This window comes from Poecilia mexicana, unplaced genomic scaffold (genome assembly GCF_051168715.1).
Source record: "Poecilia mexicana isolate PSO_F unplaced genomic scaffold, ASM5116871v1 scaffold_10, whole genome shotgun sequence".
Lineage (NCBI taxonomy): Eukaryota > Metazoa > Chordata > Actinopteri > Cyprinodontiformes > Poeciliidae > Poecilia > Poecilia mexicana.
The window spans coordinates 24599294-24619429 of record NW_028263379.1 but is presented as its reverse complement, the minus strand read 5'-3'; the positions used below and the strand labels follow the sequence as shown (position 1 = coordinate 24619429).

The window sequence follows — 20136 nt, the reverse complement described above, 5'->3', positions numbered from 1 at the left end:
GTTTGAAACCACATTTTATGTAATATCAATAATTAATACAGTATATAATGAATCCAATGATTAAACATCCAAAAAACATATTTTTGAATAACATATAATGTTATAAGAAGTGAATTTTACAATTAAACTGTGTAAATCCCAAACCTCATCATAACTCCCATATTACAAAAAAAAAATGAAAAAAATAAGAAAGCACCAATAATCATATGTTTAAACATTGCAAATTATTTATTATATGTGCATTCCCTGAAACAGGACGGCTGCCATTAAAGAAGTTGATTTGTTTTTCATAGTTCAGGGAACTGTGAAAATGAGTCAGAGGTTTTGAAGCAGCTGAATCGTTGTGTGAACTATCAAGAACCGTAAGTTATACATGGAAAAATACACAAAACATAAACATTATTAGCATATTTTTAAGTGTGATTGGATGACTAATTTAAAAGCCAACCGTAGTTGTATTTCATTTGACCTGAGTTTGTGAATGCAGACCACAGAGTTTGTTGGTCACCAAATGTTTTTGACTCTGCACCCGCAGTCAGTTTTCTGGGCAGCATCTGTGAGGGCCAGGCTTGTGCTGCCATGGCACCATTCCAGTCCTGCAGCTAAACAAACAGGCCCTGGGCCCTTATTGGTCCAGGGACTCCAGAGGAATTTGTGGTGCTCCTGATCTGCCCTCAGCTGAAGGAATTTGTGTGATTTTGCGCGTCTGCTCTCGCTTCTTCTGCAAGTCGTCTTCTTGTTTCTGCAGAGCTTTCTCTGTCCTGAACTACCTGAACTAAGAGTTTACAAACCACTTTGGACGTCAGCAGATCAGTGATGACTTTGCTGAAGTTATCTGAGTGGAAGTGGAGGCTGGTGCTGAGCGCCCTCCTTGTTTGCGCTGTAGTCTTTGAGTCGGGTAAGTGAATTCATTCCTTCACTTTGCACTTCTGTACATGCGCTTCTGGAAATGCCAAGAATGCAACTTTTCTGTTGGCTTATTTCAAAAGCAGACACATGATTAAACGACAGGTTCATGGCATCAAGCGGTCTCCCCTGTGCTAACTGTTATTTTGCCTGCACGCTGGGTTTTGCACTGGTTAAAAAGATGCCAAAGAAGAGAAAACGACTCGTGGAAGAACGTCCACACCAAAGAAAGCAACAAATAAAAGGCAAAGAGCTGAGATGGTTAAAGAAAAGATCAAAACTGCAGCTGCAGCTCACACCAAGACGTCACTCACACAAGTAGGAAACAGCATCTTACAGAGGGAGTCGTGCATCTCTCTTATGCTGTCGAAATTGTCCTACTTTAAAAATGATTATGTACTTTCTGCATTAAGGTTCTTGGCAGAGGTGTTTTTAAGAAAGTGGGAGAGACCCTGAGCGTGCAGACAGGAGACACACTGAGCCTGAGGTGCAGGGGCAAACCTGTGCAGTGGAGCGTCCCCCCGTACGTGGAGGAGGACGACGGACGGCTTGTGTAAGACACATGTTCATAAATCTGAAGATAGGAAATGGGATGTGCACAAATCTGTTTCTTCTTTTCAATCTGCAGGATTGTCCAACAAGAACGCTTTAGCCTCCTGACATTAGTCAACACAACTGTTGCGGACACAGGGGAGTACATCTGTTTTCCCATGTATTGTGAAGACAAAGACTGCAGGAGGGAGTACAGCAAAGCTATCAAAGTCTTCATCTTCTTCCCAGGTACAATAGAAAAACATTTTCTTCTGTACATTTTTTGCCCTGGTAAATATGTGTAAAATCCCAAATTGATTGCAATACCATAATCCCACAAGGAAATGTCATTGCAACATTCAACCTTTACTCTGAATATATTTATTCAGCGGAAATACATGAAATACAAGACAGGATGATATACATGTAAGGTAAATTTGTGTTGATCTTCATATGTGGAGGAAATTTCTAAGAAGGAAAGAGCAACTTGGCAAAAACTGCCAAACGGTGAGAGTAAAATAGTAAAATATACAGCTGGAACTGTGACAGCAAGGTAAAAAGATGTTCAGGACAATGACCGATTAAGGTTCTTCAGCCGAACCTAACTAATCCTATAATCGACCGCTCTCGTCTTTCAAACCAGACCCACGAGAGTTATTCATCCCGTCATCCAGCCACTACGAAATGATCCAGCTGAGAAGCAACTGGCCAACAGTCCTCCCCTGCCAGGTGACATCGCCTGAGGCGAAAGTCACCCTGCACCGCGAGTTCCCACCGGGGGAAGTGTCGGTGGATGGGACGGAGATCTCCTTCAGCAACAGGAAGGGCTTCACCATCCATCGGCCGCGGCCGCATCACGCCGGAGTGTTGCACTGTGTGGCTGCTCTGGGAAACCTGAGGCAGAGCTCCACCAAGTACATCCTCATCTATGTCAACTGTGAGTTTGTCAACGAGTTTTCGTCCACAAGGTGTTTCACTGAATATTTGATGGCTGCATGAAACTGATCGGATAAAACTCGGCTCATTTTCTGTCTGTTCAGCAACTTTAAACAAAGCGAACTGGCATAGAGGTCAGGATTTCTACAATGGTATACCATTCAGGATGTCTAATTTTACTCCTATGAATCGACGTGTACCTCTTCTAGATCAAACACTATAGCCTGAAACTGTCAGAAAATACATTCAGTAGTCGGAACTAGTATAGATTTTTTTCCCCCCATTAGCATTAAGGAATTATCGACTTAAAACAGGCTCCTATAACTTACTGAAAAGCTTGCTTCGTCTTGTTTTGAGTGTACTAATGGTACATTTTCTATCCATACCATTAGACCCCATGGCTCCTCCTGCTCCAGTGATCCAGGCATCATCAGGCTCGGTGGCTGTGGGGGACAACCTGCGTGTGGCCTGCAGTGCAGTGGGAGAACGGGACGTTTTCATAGAGTTCAGCTGGGAATACCCAGGACAGCAGGTCAGCAGATCTGCTCTGAAGACTTTACACTGACTTACGCTACACATAGCAGTGTGGCAGAAAAATAATTGGCTAGATATGAAAATGTTACTTTTTTTCTTTTTTTTTTACAAATGACGCCACTTTTTGTGGTAACCGTTTATTTTTTTAGATTACTATGCAAATTAATCAAAGCCACAATTTACTGTGAATGGCTGCATGAGCTTAAAAGCTTACTTTAAAAAAATATACGACTTTCATGGTACTTTTGCAAGTCATTGACTTGAATTCATTGGTAGAAAATATTATAAGAAAAAGTGAAACGATGAAAGAGTCCATCAGATATCATGAGTTCAATTAATGGTTGCCAGATATCCTGACTGAAATCATTGTTTTCAAAGGTTTACTTCCAAAGAAGCATATGCCATCGCTTTAATTTTACCAAATAAAATCACACATAAGTAAATTTGTAATAGTAAGATTACACCCGAAAGAACAAAACAGTTTGTGCATTCAATAGCAGAGAAGCTTTTATAACATCCGAGGGTCATAATATCCTGAGGGGCATGCTGCAGTTTTATGTTGCCACCAGTGCAGAGCTTGCATTGACAGCAGGCTGGTGTGAGTCCATCTGCATGCACAATGAGACCAAGACATTGGCACTGTGAAAGAAAAGGAGGCAAAGAAAGCATTTCTGTCAAAACAAGTCAAGGGCAGATGGAAATAGAAGAATAGTGGTAAGATTTTATTATTGATTAACTAACTGTCTGTCTGACATGCACTGATTCCTCTGTCATGGCTATGGTGAAGCATAGCCATGCAAACTCCTGTGTAAAGTTATTTTCTGTCTAAGTTGAATCTAAGTATTTACCATTTTCTCCAAGAACACCGTCATAAATATAAGGTCGTGAAAAGTGTGATTGAAATATCTGAGATCAGCACGTTAGGAAACAAAGTGTGATCAATATCCATCACCAGTGGGACTAGAGTGTCCACAGCAAACAACATTTATGATTGATCACATGGATCTAATGTCTCTTTGTTCTGTATCTTTGCATTTTACCTTGTGTTACACAATGAAAACATGTAAGTTGAGACACAGAAAAGAGTTTTAGGTATGAGCTTGATCACCCCAACAACTCATCTATTGGTGCATTTGATATGAACCCTTTCATGCATGAATTATGATCCTTTGTGTCAGGATTTTTTTTCTTAAAATTTTTGTTTATTTTCTTAAGGCATAAAAAAGGTAGGAACATTTTTTTTATTATTTCTTTTTTTTAGGTGAACAATTGTAATTTTCTCCAAATACAAAGTTGTTATTTGGAAAATACATCAGTAGTATTGTTCTTTAGGGGTTATCTGATAACCCCGAAATTTATTTTTTTTTTTCATATTTGGTAACACTTCAACCACAAACATCTGATTTTTTTTTTTTTACCTGCAAGAGTCGTCCACAGTAGAAGGAGGGACCGGGTCGGCATGCTTTTTTTTTGTCTGTCTGCCATTTTGGATTTAACAAAAATAATTTCTTGCATTTGCAGCTGATGGTCAGAAGTTGATGGTGTATTTTATGATGCATTAGTGTCCACTTCAGTGGTCTGTCTGCATTTATAACATAAAAATCCACAAGAAGCACAAGAAAATGGCTTTTAGACAGGTGTTCACTGTAGTCACCACTATGCATGACAGGGTTAATTACACTATGATTTGACTCTTTAAACATATGTAACTCAGTTTGGATCTTTGTTCACAGTTGTTGCTGAATGGAGGTTTTTTTTTTGGGGGGTTTTTTTCCCCTGGTTGCAGATCGGGAGGCCTCTGTACACAGAGGAGACGGCGATCCTGGTCCGCGGAGAAGCATCTCGGCAGCAGTTTCAGTCCGTTCTCCAGGTGGATGAGGTGAGGGACGTGGACCAGGGGACGTACACCTGCACTGCCCAGAACCTTCAGGGAGCCAACTCGGTGTCCACCACTGTCAAAGTTGTCCCCAAAATTAAGAAACTGCCGGTGTGACGCCCAGCTGGACGGCATCGCTGAGGGGGACAGGGACTGTAGATCACAGCCGTGTCTTACCCTGTCAGAGAATGAGAAGTGAATTAGTCAAAAACGGAGAAACATAAACCACAACGTTCTCCTTTGGAGGCTGTGAGTGATGAAATCATGGTGCAACATAGATGCTAGATGAGTATCAATTGCTCGAGGTCGGATAATAAATAATAAAACATTTTACACCAAAAGAAATGTGTGTCCATTTCCTAACTTCTTTCTTATGTATAAAAATGAACAAAAAGTTGAACAGAAAAAAGCCGAACAGAATCCTTGTCCTCTTGCAACTCATGTCAGGATATGTGTGCAAAGCAAGTTTTTTTTTTTAAATGTTTTACAGCTTTTTATAACTTACTCTGTTCTATCCAAGTTCTCCATACCCACATTACTTTGTTGTGCATGGAATATTAATATTTGTTGCATTGTGTACGTTAAGACGCTACTTTATACAGAAACGCAAATCCAAATTAAGATATAAGATAATAATACTTTATCAACATATTAATAACAAATATACACTTCTAAACTTCAGTTTTTAAAATGTTCTTTTTTGCTTTTGGAACATGTCTAGTCTCAATTAATCTAAAGAAATTATTTAAATTTAAAATTTACACCCATAACAGGATTGTTATTAATGTTCTTTGTATTATTTGTAAAGAGAAAATAAGATGAAACCAAGCTTCACTCCGAAAAAATATTTGACTGGAACCACAAAATGTAATTTTAAAGCTGACTTTGTTGTAGAAATGATGGCTGACCTAGTAAACTTCAACTGCTTAGGATCATCTGCTGGATTTGGGGCCCAAAGAGGATTTATACAAGACAATTTGGCAAATGTAGTTTAAAAGTTGTGTTCACAAAGTCATGTTTTATAGATAACATATTAATTTCTGCTACCTGAACAAGGAAAATTTTGTTTGTTTGTTTTTTCACACTAACTGTAAGTAAATCAGCGAGTAATAATTCAGTTTTCACTCCTGGTCAGCAGACATATTTTAATCATATTTTAAAAGAATCACGGAATAATATTCATTTAATCTATTACAATTTAACAATTGATTTTGCGTTAATTAAATAAGTTCTACATTAAAATTATTATTAAGACGGTAAAAATGTAGCCTGCAAAGGCTACATCGACGCACTTTCTCACCCGGCCGATAGGCCGATAGATGTCGCTGTATTTCCTCTTATCTCTAAGCGTGTCTGTGCAATCAACTTGGGGCAGACCACTCTCTCTCTCTCTCTCTCTCTCTCTCTCTCTCTCTCTCTCTCTCTCTCTCCTCTTTTCAAACGTCCGGGAGGGAAAAGAAACAGTCCCAGTCTGCTGCTCTCTCTCTCGGCTCACAGACTGATCTTCGTCCGCTGTTCGGCCCTGAGGTCCGGCGGGGTTTGGGGAAAAATATCCTGCGCAGCCCCGTCGACTGCGTTTGTTTTGATTTTATTTAATCCACGCAGCGAGCACAGAAAACTGCAGCAGAGTGCCAGTGTTGATCAATGAGATGTCCTGCACAGAGAGCATGGTGAGTTTTTCTGATCTCCGTCCACATGCAGCCCCTGCAGCAGAGGGGGTGTTAGTGCTTGGTGTGTGGGGGTCTGGCTAACTTTATGCACACCGGAGCGCAGGACTTTAACCAGTTTCACAGTGATGCTGCCAGGAGGGCAGGTTGTTTTAGGATGAAGCAAGTGTGGCGAGCATGTTTATCTTTGAAAGATATGAAACATTTAGGTTTGGCTTTCAGCTCTGCAGCTCTGGGTGCCTCCTGCTCTCCCCATGAAAGGAGTTTGGCTGTAAATGTTTGGGCTGAAACTTACACTCCTTCAAATGCACAGGAGATATTTGGGGACAAAAGCTGCTTCTTTAGGATTTGTGCGAGGGAAGAGGGTCCACGGGACTGCCAGGCTGTCGTCCTGGAGACCAGAGGCCACAGGTGACCTCTGACCTGAGGACTCATGGAGCGTTGCAAGAAGACTCCTTTGAGCTCGGTGGATAAGGGCGTCTGCTGACGTAAGTGTCGGAGCGGACCTGACAATGGAGAGACAATGGGCCTGCAACCACTTGCTGGAGTCGGTGCTGCAGCCATTCCCCTAATTTAGGAATGGAGAAGCTCGGAGGTGCTGATTGTCAGATGATACTCCTGACTCCGAGCTGTGAGTGAGTGCTTATTACTGCACTGCAATCACATAGACAGCTTAAATATTGCTTTGAGTTTAAGTCACGCCACAGAAATGCACTTTTCCATCACATCCACCTCACATCACGCGTGGATTTGAGGTGAGATTGGAGCGGCTCGATTTCTTGGGCAAAGGTTTTACGTTACTAACCGTCTACACGCTTTTTTTTTTTACCAAGCAAGTCAAATTGAGTTTGGCTTTAAATATATTCTTTCTGTTTTTATAGAGATACTTGGAGCTTCTTTGAATTTGGGGAATTTTGACGTCTAACCGCCCCTGATGTTTATCTTGGGCACTTTTCATTGCAGCATCTCTCTCTACATAACACCTCTTCTCCTAACACCTCTAACTATTTAGCATGTTGAACCCACACTTGCTTGTTTAAATAGACTTTGCACTTAAAATGTGAGCCAGTTCTTATATTTGACAGTGCCAAGCAAATGCTTTCATACCACTTAAAATTGTTATTTTTTTCATATTTGGTAACGCTTCAACCACAAACATCAGTGTAGCTCAAACTCGGTCAGGCTGGATGGAGATCAGCAAATTTACTGTCTTGTCATAGATTCTCAGTTGGTTGTGTGTTTGACTTTTTCCATCTTGCTATACGCTCTTGACAACCTTCCCTGTCTCTTGCCACGGCATGATGCTGCCGCCACCGTGCTTTTTGCATGTAGGGCAAAAACGTTCAATTTGGAGGCAGTCTAACCAGAGTGCGCTCTTAAACATGTTTGTTGTGTTCCCAATATGAACGTACGACACTTGGCAAACTTAAGACTCCGTATAATAAGGATACATTTTATCTGTAAGCGTCTTTCAAGACTCTTAAGGCTGTTTTACATTATGAACAAAGGTAAAAAAAAAAAAAAAAATGGCGTATGATTTTCTGCTTGCCATTTTTCAAAAAAGCCAAGATTTGTGAAGTGCTAATATAATAACAATAAACAAAAAAGTTGTTGCTTCTTGACCATCTTAGCACTTCTTTACCTTCTGGTCAGCGGTCTCAAACTGCACTCCTCCATGGCCAGAGTTTTGCAACGTGCAGCTCTGTCCCTCATCCTACACACTTTATTTAAAGGGCTAAATTGCCTCAGTAGCCTGCAGTCAAGCTTTACAGAGCTCTGCTAATGACCTAATATTGGAGCCAGGTGTGCTGAAGCAGAGCAACGTCTTGTACTGCATCTATTTGTACTTTTATGAAAGTCATTTCCCCTAACTCTGAGGACAGACAGACGGATGGACGGATTTCATTTGGTGAAATCAGAGTAGGTCAGGCACTCTGCACATTTCAGGTTGTTATTAGTAAAAAATGTAAAGTCATGTATCATTTTCCTCCCACTCAACGTTTTTTTTTATGACTTTTTTGTTGGTTTATCAGATTAAAACCAAAATAAATCATGCAGAAGTTTATGGTTGTAATGTGACAAGCTGTGAAGCAGTTTAAGGCAATACTTTTCCAAGCCAAAGGATAAGATTGAACGAGGTTATTTACTTTGAAGCCCATTTGAAACAAAGTATCAGCCTGATTAATATCAAGTATAAATCAGTACTGTGCACCAATGCCATAAATCTGCTTGTGTCTCATTTTGGGGGCCAAAATTCAGCTGTGTTGGCCCTTTATTTACTGAAACCTGTTTTATCCTGAATGATTGGTTTGGTGGAAGTTTAATTGTGACTTTACTAGACAGAGACTCCGTCCACTTCCAAAGATTACTTTTGAAATAAACCATCTGGTTTGTCAAAGTAGTTCTGTAGAACAGGGCGCTGCCGTACAATACGACGTTATTTGTTGAAGAAAGTACAGTGAGAGATAAGAAGTCCAAAGTTGTTCTGGAATGTTAAGTTTGTAATTTTTAAGCTTGAAACTCTGGATGCAGTCCAGAACACGCTGAATCAGGAGAAATAGACTGACATTTGACAGAGAAACAAAACAGACCCAACAGAAAGATAGCAAAATCCTTCGAAGAGATGAGAGCAATTATCGGTATGCTTGTGATAAGAACAAACATTAAGTTGAGGTTAGCTGTACCAAAACATTTGGAGGGATATGAAATATCCTGTCAGCATCCCAAGCAATCTTGTCTCCATAAAAAAAAAATTATATAAAACTACAAAACTAAAATCCACCGATACAGTTAAAGAAAAGCAATATATATTTACTTTGAAACAAGATTATTTGAATAAGTGGAAATTCAAAAGAGATCATCTATCAAACATGGTGGTGGTAGAATAGTGGTTTTGTCCTGTCTGGCTCTCCGTATAACTGTAGCGCTGGTGTTTTTGATTGATTCTGGATTGAGAAGGAAAAAAAAAATGTCGTTCCAGTTGTAAATTTGAAGGGAACACACTTTTCATTTACTGAAGACGACAGTCCTGACGTCAACACGCCCCACAGACAAGCAGCAACTGATGGGATCATCGGCAAAAAAGGAGAAAATAAAATAGTCAAATTTAACAGAGGATAGCAGCCAAAAGTCTGTAGACTTCAAAATGTATTCGAATTGGGAAAATAATCTTCTCTTAGAGCTTGTAAAAATGGTTGAGCTGTTTTGGGCTAGGCTTATCGTATTGATATATTATCAGTTCAAAAGAAATGTCTATACCGTCCAACTTGTAGAGAAAGTTAACCCCTTTTCTTTCAGATATCTTCAATTTACAATGAAATGTGACATTGTTACCAACAACTATGTGCTTCTTAATTGCAACCCTACAGGATCTGTAACTTGAATATGTGCTAGGTAATGTTATTAGACTGTGTGGTGTTGGCCCAGTTTGTCTCTGTCTCTCAGTGGAGTTGGCCTGACAGCTGATGTGATATCTTCAATCAGCTGTTTGAGCCCTCTGGGGGCTTGACTCTCTCCTCGGTGAGTGCATGTGGATGTGCGTTCTTAAAACCTTGGCAGCTGATGAAACACTAATTCTGCTGACCGTCAGCTGTCTGCTGACCATTTGCTTAGTGTTGCCCATCCCAAAGATTAAAGCACATAAATTCTGGTCCGTCAAGCTCTGTGATGTTTGAGTGAAGCCCACTTTCATGCTGCTGCACATTTTGTTTGCTGCACATTCTGCAGATGCTCCTAAATGTCGGGCTCAAGTGGCAGGTAAATGAATCCACCACTGACATGCTAAAAGTCTCAATCTACTGTCTTCTGCTGCAGGTTGGTCATGCATGCACAATCTGACAGATGGTGCAGTGGGCTAGAGCACTTTTGTGACAACGCCGTGCTCCTTGACAGACATTTCCCTTCAGCTCAGCCGTCCAATCACGAACACAAAAAAGCATTAGCTGATTGCTTTTTGTCTCCCGAAGTCTGTCTTGCTTCACTTTTATCCAATTTCCCTCTATACTTCAAATCATTAGCTCAACCTTCTCCCATATTCTCTCCCTCGGTTCTCTTATAACGTGGTTAATTCCACGTCTGGTTGTTCCAAGGAGAGTGTGTCATGCTCTTACACTTAAACTCTTTGCCTTTTCTCGTCCTGTGACCGGGCTGATCCGCTCTCTGAGCCGTCTGCCGCTCTGACTGCAGCCAGGCCGGACGTGCAGCTGTTAATGAGGCTGCTTAGATTTCACAGCTCCATACATTCAGTGTAAAAAGGGAAACATTGTGTATTGATCTGTTGTCAGCGTCATCAAGAGGAAATATCTCGAGGTAGCCCAAGTAAACAAAATGTTCTCCTGCAGAACTTTTTGTCGCTCTTGAGCTTTTCATCGAGTTCCAAACCGCAAGTGTTTATTACGATTTTATGTGACAGAGGAACAGATATGCTGCACATTTATGACGTGGAATGAGAAGGTTGCATGGCTTTGAAGTATTTATTACAAGGATAATTTATTCATTTGTGTTTATCCTCTATGCATTAGTACTTTGAAGGACTAGCTGTCACATGATTTCATCTTTCTAGGTACATCTCATGCCTGTTCTTCTTTGGGAAATGGCTAAAGATTTGTCGGAAAGGATTCAGAACTTATATAAATATTAATTGGTCTTCAGGTTCTCGATTGGATCCGCGGTCTGGACTTTGACTGGGCCATTTTAATACATAAATGTGCTTTTATGTAGACCATTCTGTTATACCACAGGCTACCAGAGTTAGCTTGAGTTTAGGTTTCATAAACTCCGACCAGTTTTCCTGTCACTGCTGAAGAAAAGCATACCCACAGTATGATTCTGCCACTGCCATGTTTCACAGTGGGGATGGTGTTAAAGGTGACATTCAAAGATTAAATTACACACAGGTAGACCCTACTAATGAGGCAACTCATTGCACTGTATTGTATTTAGGGATGTCAGAATAAAGGAGGCTAAGTACAAATAAGGGTGTGATTTTTTATTTTTAATACATAATTGTTTTTATATCACGCATGATTTCCTATACCTGTCACGTTAATGCCCTACTTTTTTGTTTGGACTATCACCCACGTGCCTTTAGTTGTTGACACACAGTGAACCTCCAACCCTGAACTGGGTTATTTCCAAACAATGAACACACCCAAGTTAATCATTATCCACAGGTGGCATTGTTTCCTCCTTCCAAAGGTTGTCATCAACACTGTGTCAACATCTGTGCTTCTGCAGGCCAATTAAAAGGTAAGAACAAAGCAATTTTAACTACATAGATGTCGCAAGAAGTTTTATTTCAGCTTACAACTTAATTGGTACAAAAGTGTTTAAAAGTTAGCAATGATTCAGAGTCCGAGCTAAAAATCTTGAACAGAATCCGGGACCCAAACTTTGCCTCGCACTGATCAGGTAAAATCACTTTGCACCTCTAGATTGATGTGCTTCCATGTATCCGGATGTGAAGAAGCAAGAAACAAACAGAAGGACCAAATGTCGTCTAAAATGATAACAGTCCACTTGGTAGTCTGCTTGCAACTTTCATAACCCACTGTTGTTTTCTGAAGAAAAACAAACAAATCAGTTTTTCATGGAAAAATTGCTCGGTTATTAATCTGTAATTCTGTGTAAATTTCTGTACCGTAAAGGAAATGTAACAGTATGTACCATGCATGTTTACTCAAACATACCAGTGTTCCCAGCAGCTCCAGTGTCTGGGCGATCTCTGTTGAATTTTCCTTCGGTAAACTAGTAAAGTGAGCTAGGTTCCTCCTCTGCACTTAAAGATGCTCCTGGATTCGTCTGCGTTTAAGAAGAGTGCATTGCGACTTAAGCGCGGTGATATTTTTGTTCATTGACTCCAAAGTCAGCCGACGTTTTCTGCCAGTTTCTCCCTCGCAGTTTTCACAGCATGGCAAATGTAAAGGTCCGAACGCCAGATCAGATCCATGATGTGTAACAGGTTGAAGTGCGAGTGCGAGAGAGCACGGGTGGATTTGCACATGCAGAGGAGGTGGCTCAGTGGCCCACACACTCGTTTCTGTCAATCAGCAAGTCTGTCAAGACATGGTACACGCTGTATTTCATATCCGATGTATCTGTAGCAGTGACTGTATTGTCGCTTGATTCGTTTGCAGAAATGCTGAGTTCTTCAGCTGTATTGAGACTGAAGGAACCCTCTGTCATTCGCAGGGAAGGATCTTAATGTCTGTGAGTCTGGGCGAGCATCATCCCATATCTGTGAACATTACCAAGTCAGGCAGCCCCCACAAAAAGCTATTGTGTGCTGCTCAACGTGTCATTATCTCGTCCTGGGAATTTTGTTTTGTTTTGGTAACAAACGTGAGTAATTCAACTGTGTTGTATTCACCTCACCTCATCCTTATCCTTTCCTCGCGTTTTATTGATCGGACTTATCTTGCTGCGAGGACCGCCTGCACTCACTGGTTTTTTTATAGACATTGGCAGCAGCGGTTACCCTCCGTGTGCGTGTGCACGCGGAGCATCCGGCCCTTGTCTCTTATTTAGTCGGACGAGTCGCAGTGTTGCAGAACAGAAGGCCAGAAGTCAACGCCCTCCTCTGTGAGTGGGCACTGTTGTATTTATATCGACTCTGCTTTCTCCGGCAGCGTTTCAGGTTGGCCGTCACATCCTGTGCTTTTCCATGAAACTTATATGGCGATTTTAAAGGTTAGGGTCAATGAATGTGACCTGCACATGCCTCCGTGAGGTCACACAGGTGGAAAACTAAAAGCAGTGGTTAAAGATTTACGACTAGCTTCTTTTGTCATTAAAAGAAAAAGACATGCAGACACAGAGATGGAAACAGGCGAACGCTTCTGCGCTGCTCTGCAAAAAAAGGTTCAGTTTTGATAAAAATGTAACACCTGTGTTTAAAGTAATCTCTCTATAAATCCATCTGTACTGCGAAGGCTTTGGAGGTCTGTTTGAAAACATCGGTGAGCAAACAGCATAATGCAGACCTGGAAACACAGCAGAAATGTCAGGGAGAAAGTTGTGGAGACGTTAGGGTATGTTTGGTGAGAAAGAAACTGGTGTCCAGGTTGCAGTTTGCCACATACCATGTAGGGAGCACAGGGAATTTGTTGAAGAAGGTTTTCTGGTCAGACGAGGCCAAAAGTTGAACTTGAACGCAAAATGTTGCCTTGGCACAAAGACGACACTAACCCTGACACTGCCAACATCGTCATCCTCGTGGCGAAACATAGTGGTGGCTGCGTCATGCTGTGGAGATGCTTTTCTCTACTATCAGAGTCAACTAGACAAAACTAATGGGGCGTCGATGGAACCAAATGCAGACCGATGTTGTTAGAGGCAGAAATGGACGAGAGACTGAGGCAGAGATTCACCTTACAATCCTAAACGTACAGCCAGATACACAGAGATGTTCTTCACACCTAAATCTGTGGCATGACATGAAATTTGAAATAGCTTGACCCCACATAGCCTCTTCGCTAAATGTAGGACAATGGTCCATCCTCAACCCAGATCCTCAGGCCCCAATGTCCGGCATGTTTTAGTTGCGACTCTCATCTCTAGAGGTCAAAAGATGTGATTCCAGCAGGACAGCGACCCTGAACGGCCAGAGCTCAGTAGAATGGCTTACATCAAAGCTCAGTCATATGTTAATATATGACCCAGTCAATCTCCAGACATGAATCGGTCTGAGCAGCTTTGGCAGAATTAGAGCATTTCTCTCCCGAAATGATATCCACCCAGTTTCACTGAGCTTGAGTTATTTTCATGATAAAAATGTATTAAAAAAATAGTCTGTTAGTAGCTATAACCCCCACAGAGTTGTAACTAAAGCGTAATAAGGTAGTTCTACAGAGCATCGACTCGGAGGAGCTGAGAAAAAGTTTAGCTTCAAAATAATTCACTCCATTGGTTCATCGTGTGAATGAAATTCCAATCAAATATTTTGGGTTTGTGCATTGTAAAATCCTTACAACAGGATTGCAAAATGCCTTGTAACACTTATCCTCAAGACATCCGGGCTGAGATCAGGTGGCTGCCGAACACAGGACCAGGGTGTTTCACCAGGCTGCCAACGTGTGTGTGTCATCGTCGTTTCTTGTAATGTTATTGTCCAGAGAAGCTTAAGCGGAGGAAATGAGTCGAGCTCGAACGGCCGTCCCGCCTAGTTGGCCAGTACAACAGGTTCAGTAGCTTTGATTGGACCCAGGTTTATGTCCATCTCCTGTTTTATCGGCATTTTTCGTACACTGCCTCCTCTTACCCATTTCTCCTGTTTCCTCTGGGATAGCTAGTGAAGCTGTTTTAAAAAAAAAAACAAGCCCAGAGACTCTCCCAGAGTACATTTCTGTGGAAGCTGAGACTGGATATGCCCGAGGGGCCCAGACATAATAACAAGGGAACAGTGGCACCTGCTCTAGCGTTAAATTAGGCCGTGTAGCTTTGATGGGGTTATTCCCTCTTTTCATTTTTTTTTTTTCTTTTTAACTTATTTTCGTCCACTGCAGAGACCAAAGGGCAGTGCTGCATTCTTTCTCTGGAATGTCTTTAATAGCTCGCCAGTCTCCACATAGTGCACCTGTGAGTGGCAAGATTTTTTATTAGCTGGGATTTTTGCGTGGCCACCCATCGGTGCCAGCCTTAAGGAGTCCTTGACGTCCCTCCGCTCAGCGGCCGGGCCGGGCTGGGCCGTCACGTGGTGACGGCGGGAGAAAGTCGCTCTCCTCTGGTTGCGCAGCAGAGAACAATGTCGTCTCTCTTCTCCCTCCTCAGATGCTAGCGTCTCCTGTTTGAATTATGTAATTGGATACGGTGCAGAACCCGTCCAGTTACCCAGCCTCGAAAAGAGAAACTTTCTCTCAGCCCCCACTTGTCTTTGTTTTCTGCTTCTTCCTCCTTCACTTCTTGCTTGTTTTTCCCTTCCCTCATCTTGCTTTTCTGCTTTTCCACCGTCTGCATTTTAACCCCAGACTAATCCCCTGGTTATTGTGCTCTCACTTGTGAGCAAACAGGGCACACTGAGCTGCTGCTGCTGTATTTATTTGTTCCCTGAAGCTGGCTCTCTGTGCTTCATTGTAGGGTCTGAACTGAATGCCTCGATGCCGATTCACATGCGGGGCTTTGTGTGTTTTGAACTGGAGGAACAAGTCGGACCACACTGGCAAATGAAGACAGCTTAGAGTACACAGAAAGATGAGCAAAAGCTGCAAAACCATCCCGGATGAGTTAAAACTGGCTTAAAGGTGACAAGGAAATGTTTTCTCCTTTTTAGCCACAATCTCCACCGAAACGGCCCTCTTGGAGAAACTTATATCGGCTTAATCGAACTTTCAAATCAGCGCAAAGTCATCCTACAGGTCAGCTGTTCAGGGAGTTTCCTCTTCATCCGCGCACCTCCCATTCGCCGTGAAACACTGAGAAACAGGAAGCCGTGCGGTTTGATCATCTTTAGCGCGACGGTGAGTCAGGAGTACCGAGAAGTTCAAGGAGGATGAGATCAGAGGAGGAGAGGTGAAATCTCTGGCGGACAAACACAGGTAGAGACTTATTCTTTCTAGACATCCTCAGATCGTGTGAATCGTTTACCGCAGCAGCTGTTGAGATTGTAATCTGATTCTCATCCATGTGCTTTATGAGGGAAAGTCTGATGCATCAACATGTGAATTAGACATATATATATATAGATATATCTATATATATATAGATATATATATAGATATATCTATATATATACATATATCTATATATATATATATATATATATATATATATATATATATATATATATATATATATATAGATATATGTATATATATATATATCTATATCTATATATATCTATATATATATATATATATCTATATATATATCTATATATATATATAAATAAAACAAACTATTTGCTGATTCATTCGTCGGCTGCTTAATCAACATGCTGCTCATATCTTACGAATTTTACTTTTCAAGCTGTGTTAATAAGAGTGGTAGATGGCACTGCTTTCATTTTCACACTGTGACTGTCTATGTTGTTTATGACTGGAAATGTTTCCTCACCGACGAGTTTGTTTTTCTTCTACGTGAGCTCAAAGTGTAGCAGCTCCTTTGCAGCCAGTTTTGCAGAGTGTGCAGCAACAGGTGGAGGAGGGGCAGCACTACCTTAACTCGAGCCTTCATACAGTCAGATATTACTCTCACTTTGTCTGGGATCTCATCGCAAGGGATATTATGGGGGGAATTTGTTAGTAACTTTTTATTTTTATTTTGCTTAGCACCAGTCGATGTCCACGATTTTTTTCCACTAAGTTGTTTTTTCCTTTTGCATTTAATATTTATCCTTCTGGTCTATTTTTGGTCCTGGATTTCCCCCTGAGAACTATTTAAGTTGTTTTTTTTGTTTTTGTTTTTTTTCCTTCCAAGCAATAATTTTATTAAGCTGACTTCAAGACAAAGCGCCAGCAACATTTCACTGGAATTTCTCCTTCCTTTATTGGATTTGTTAACTCGACGCAGCCTGACTGAAACTCTTCTGGCTGAACAAGCTGATTTTCCGAGGAACAACAAACAATCTCTGTGTTTACACTGAAACCAGAGGCGGAAGAAAAGTGCTGATCTCCTGACAGGGCAGACAGCATGTGTCATCGTCTGTATTTACCATTTGACGCGCTGCCTAATTGTTTCCTCCGTTTTATGTTATGATCCAACAAAAGCTGCCTGGTTTGTAATCAGTAAAGCATCTGATGGTATGCTCTCTTCATTTACATCTGACCTGGAAAGCATTATTATTAATTTCTTTTAAAACACATTCTGTGCATGGTCAATGCATCCAATCTCTGCTGCTGAATCCTAATCAATGTTCAGCCCTGTCCAGTTTGTGCTGAGTGTGGGCTTATCGGCAGGGTGTTTGGATGGATGCATGGACACTCAGTGGAGATGTTCAGGGAAATCTGTTCGGTTATGGATCGATGTGGGAAGCTGTGTAATCACAGAGCGGCGAGTCTCACACGTAGCGCTCCAGGAAACAAAGAGGTCTGTGCTTTAAGTGAACCCCCACAGGCTGTAAAGAATCTAATAAGACGCTGGCTTTCTTGTGCTCTTGGTCTTTATTGGCTCAGTTTACCACCGATTTGACCAACACTGTGATTATGAGGCTAAATGATCAGTCGTTACATTGTTCTCAACGAGGTTCTCGTGGGAACTAATGAGCTTTGGATAACGGACAAAAACAAAAAAGAAAAAGTCGTCTTGCCGCACATCAGGTCCTGCAGCAGAGCTAACCGTTCCTTTTGAGCGTTACCAGAACTTGTCAGGTCGACATGCGTTGTGTGATGGTACATTAATAATTACCCAGCGAGAAATGCAAGGAATGTGTGTTTTCCTCGCATGGCTCTCGCTGAAGTTCAGCTCTGCTGATAGCAGCAGCTGGCAAACACTTTGCAGGCTTCGCCTACTAACAAGGTGGACAGAATGACATTTGGCTGTTTGCTTTTCTCACAAATTCCTGTAAAGCTACGTAGGGAGAATTTTCAGCATGGTGTTGCTTTTATTTATTGCAAATAAAAAAAAAATCACACTAACAACCAAAAGTTAGTGTGATGGTCCAACATGATTCTAGGCACAAATGCTCTGTAATAAACTCACACAGTGGTGGAAATCCTTATGTGGTGTTAAGCATACTTTGCACATGGGAGGTGTCTTTATCTTAGTTCAGCTTGCAGCTTTTTATTTACTGAAGATGTTTTGTGATACTCATATGAGGTATTTAGGAGGAAGTATCGACAGACACCAAGTCTCAATCTGATATTAGAGCCTGTCATAGCTTCCTACTAAAATCCTGACATGAATCTAATCTTGTCAATTCATGTAACAGTAAAAAAAAAAAATCCACACTTTTATTTTAACCATCTAGAAATGTGCAAGCATCCTGCTTTACTGGAAAACAAGGCGACAAATTAAAGTTGTGTAGGGGATTTAGCTCCTGCACATTACCTCAGTTTAACTAAACATATGCGTATGTTTTTTTTTTGTTAGTTCAAAGGTCAAGATAAGGAGTTAGTGACATCATAGCTCATTTATTTCTACCTTTAAAGAGGTAGTTCAGAATGGAAGTCCAGATTCAGACTTAAAACAGCTCCAGACCCAGTAACTGTGGTTGTTTATGTCAGCGTCATTTGACGAACGTCTAAGCCACTGCTACGTTTGAATCGGATGACAACACCAAGTAGAGCTACCTGATGTAAACATCGTCTTTCAACAGCACCACACTTTGCAAATCTTAAACTATCCCTTTAACTGAGTTGCAGACTAAAAACCAATTACAGTATTTCCTGGACTATAAGTTGCATCAGTTGAAAACTGAGTCACAAAGAGGGAAAAAGAGAGAGACGCATGCGGTGTAAATCCGGGGTGACTGGGGAGGCGGTTTCGTTGCAACACCAAGAGGGTCTGCCTGCAAAGTAATTCATATTCACCTCCTTGGCAAACATCGGGGCGTGGAGGCATAGCTGCACCACTCACAAGCCTCAACAGATGTAAAAGCAATTTCGAAAGGTAGCATCGACAGATCGACATAGCCATCTAGACGGGCTACTGTAGGTAAACCTGACGATGTACCACAGATCATCATAATACAAGTAGCACGTTCTATATTTACCCAACCAGTCAGCCCTCCGGCTCTGGCTTTCAGCCCACAGTTAGCTTTCCTGACGGCTGCCGACGGCAATGCTTAATGCGTGGTTCATGTCCGTCACTATAAATTAATATTTAACACATCAGTCACAAAATGCTTCACGAGGAGGGAAAAAAAACTACATATAAGTCGCACCTGGCTATAAGATGCATCACCAGCCAAACTATGATAGGAAGCGTGGCTTATGTCTGGTATTTAGAGTAGGAGCAAAGTTTTTATCTTATACTTGCAACTTTATTAGCTCTTAATAACAATGATTGACAGCTTAATTGAACGGATTATCAATCAACTGGGGGAATGTAGCAGAGAGTAGCGTCTAAAGCCCATTCAGCCTTAAAGTCAACCTTGCAATGTTGATCTTCTGTCTGTTTTGTCTTCACGACTGGTTTTTACTAATCCCAACATCATACCTCCTGCCATTGTGCAAAGCATAGTGTAGCAACGCAATGTTTGAACAAGAACTGCTTGTAGGCCAGCAGCTTCATCACGGCTGAGCTGCAATGGAAAAGGTGGGACTCGTTTGAATGTTGAAAGATTTGCATGTATTTAATGGGGTAAAGCAAGGAAATGACATCTAAGGAGATATAATTGGAAAGTAATTGTATTTCTGATCAATATTAGCAATTATTAATATATTACAGGTTATGATGAGCAAGTATTTGAGCCTATTTCTTTAATAAATCATCCTTGACTGACACAGGACAGCAAAAAAAAAAAAAATCCCCCAATTTTACATCACAAAGGCAGACTTTTCACCTTTGTATCCAGGTGGATGGATAGGAAGACTTAACACAATGTGTGTTTGTGTGTGTTTGTGTAGAGGGCAAAGGGATTTCACTTAAAACAACACCGAGGTCGGGCCCGTATCCATATGCTGCGTGTACTAATCTCTTTTTATCTCGCAAATGCACACGAGCGAACCCGCTCGCTGAACCCCCGTCCTGACAGAGGGATCAGCACCGGCATTAATCTATACAAAGTTTGGGATTATTCCACTAAACTGCTGT

The 20136-nt window shown here is 41.3% G+C and overlaps 2 protein-coding genes across 3 annotated transcripts in view; both read left to right on the top strand.

Moving 5' to 3' along the window:
* The first annotated feature begins 674 nt into the window (after window positions 1-674).
* LOC106933371 (platelet-derived growth factor receptor-like protein) lies at window positions 675-5128 on the top strand. The gene is made up of 7 exons (XM_015012571.2): window positions 675-898; window positions 1088-1224; window positions 1320-1459; window positions 1535-1686; window positions 2081-2374; window positions 2766-2905; window positions 4694-5128. The coding sequence occupies exons 1-7, from the start codon at window positions 817-819 to the stop codon at window positions 4898-4900; spliced, it is 1152 nt and encodes a 383-aa protein (XP_014868057.2). The 5' UTR covers window positions 675-816; the 3' UTR covers window positions 4901-5128.
* Window positions 5129-6228: 1100 nt separating this feature from the next.
* The window catches only part of n4bp3 (NEDD4 binding protein 3), a 29531-nt gene continuing 15623 nt past the window's right edge, over window positions 6229-20136 (top strand). Inside the window, exon 1 of one of the 2 annotated variants that reach the window (XM_088009704.1) lies at window positions 6229-6453. The gene's annotated coding sequence lies outside the window, so the exon portion shown is untranslated. Of the gene's footprint in view, window positions 6454-14537; window positions 15981-20136 lie in introns of those variants that run through there. The other variant, XM_088009703.1, reaches the window with a different exon arrangement.

Coding starts and splice junctions, on each gene's coding strand:
- LOC106933371 (XM_015012571.2), top strand. CDS start 817: ATGACTTTGCTGAAGTTATCTGAGTGGAAGTGGAGGCTGGTGCTGAGC. Junction 1,460..1,534: donor GAGGACGACGGACGGCTTGT/GTAAGACACATG, acceptor TTCAATCTGCAG/GATTGTCCAACAAGAACGCT. Junction 2,906..4,693: donor GGGAATACCCAGGACAGCAG/GTCAGCAGATCT, acceptor CCCTGGTTGCAG/ATCGGGAGGCCTCTGTACAC.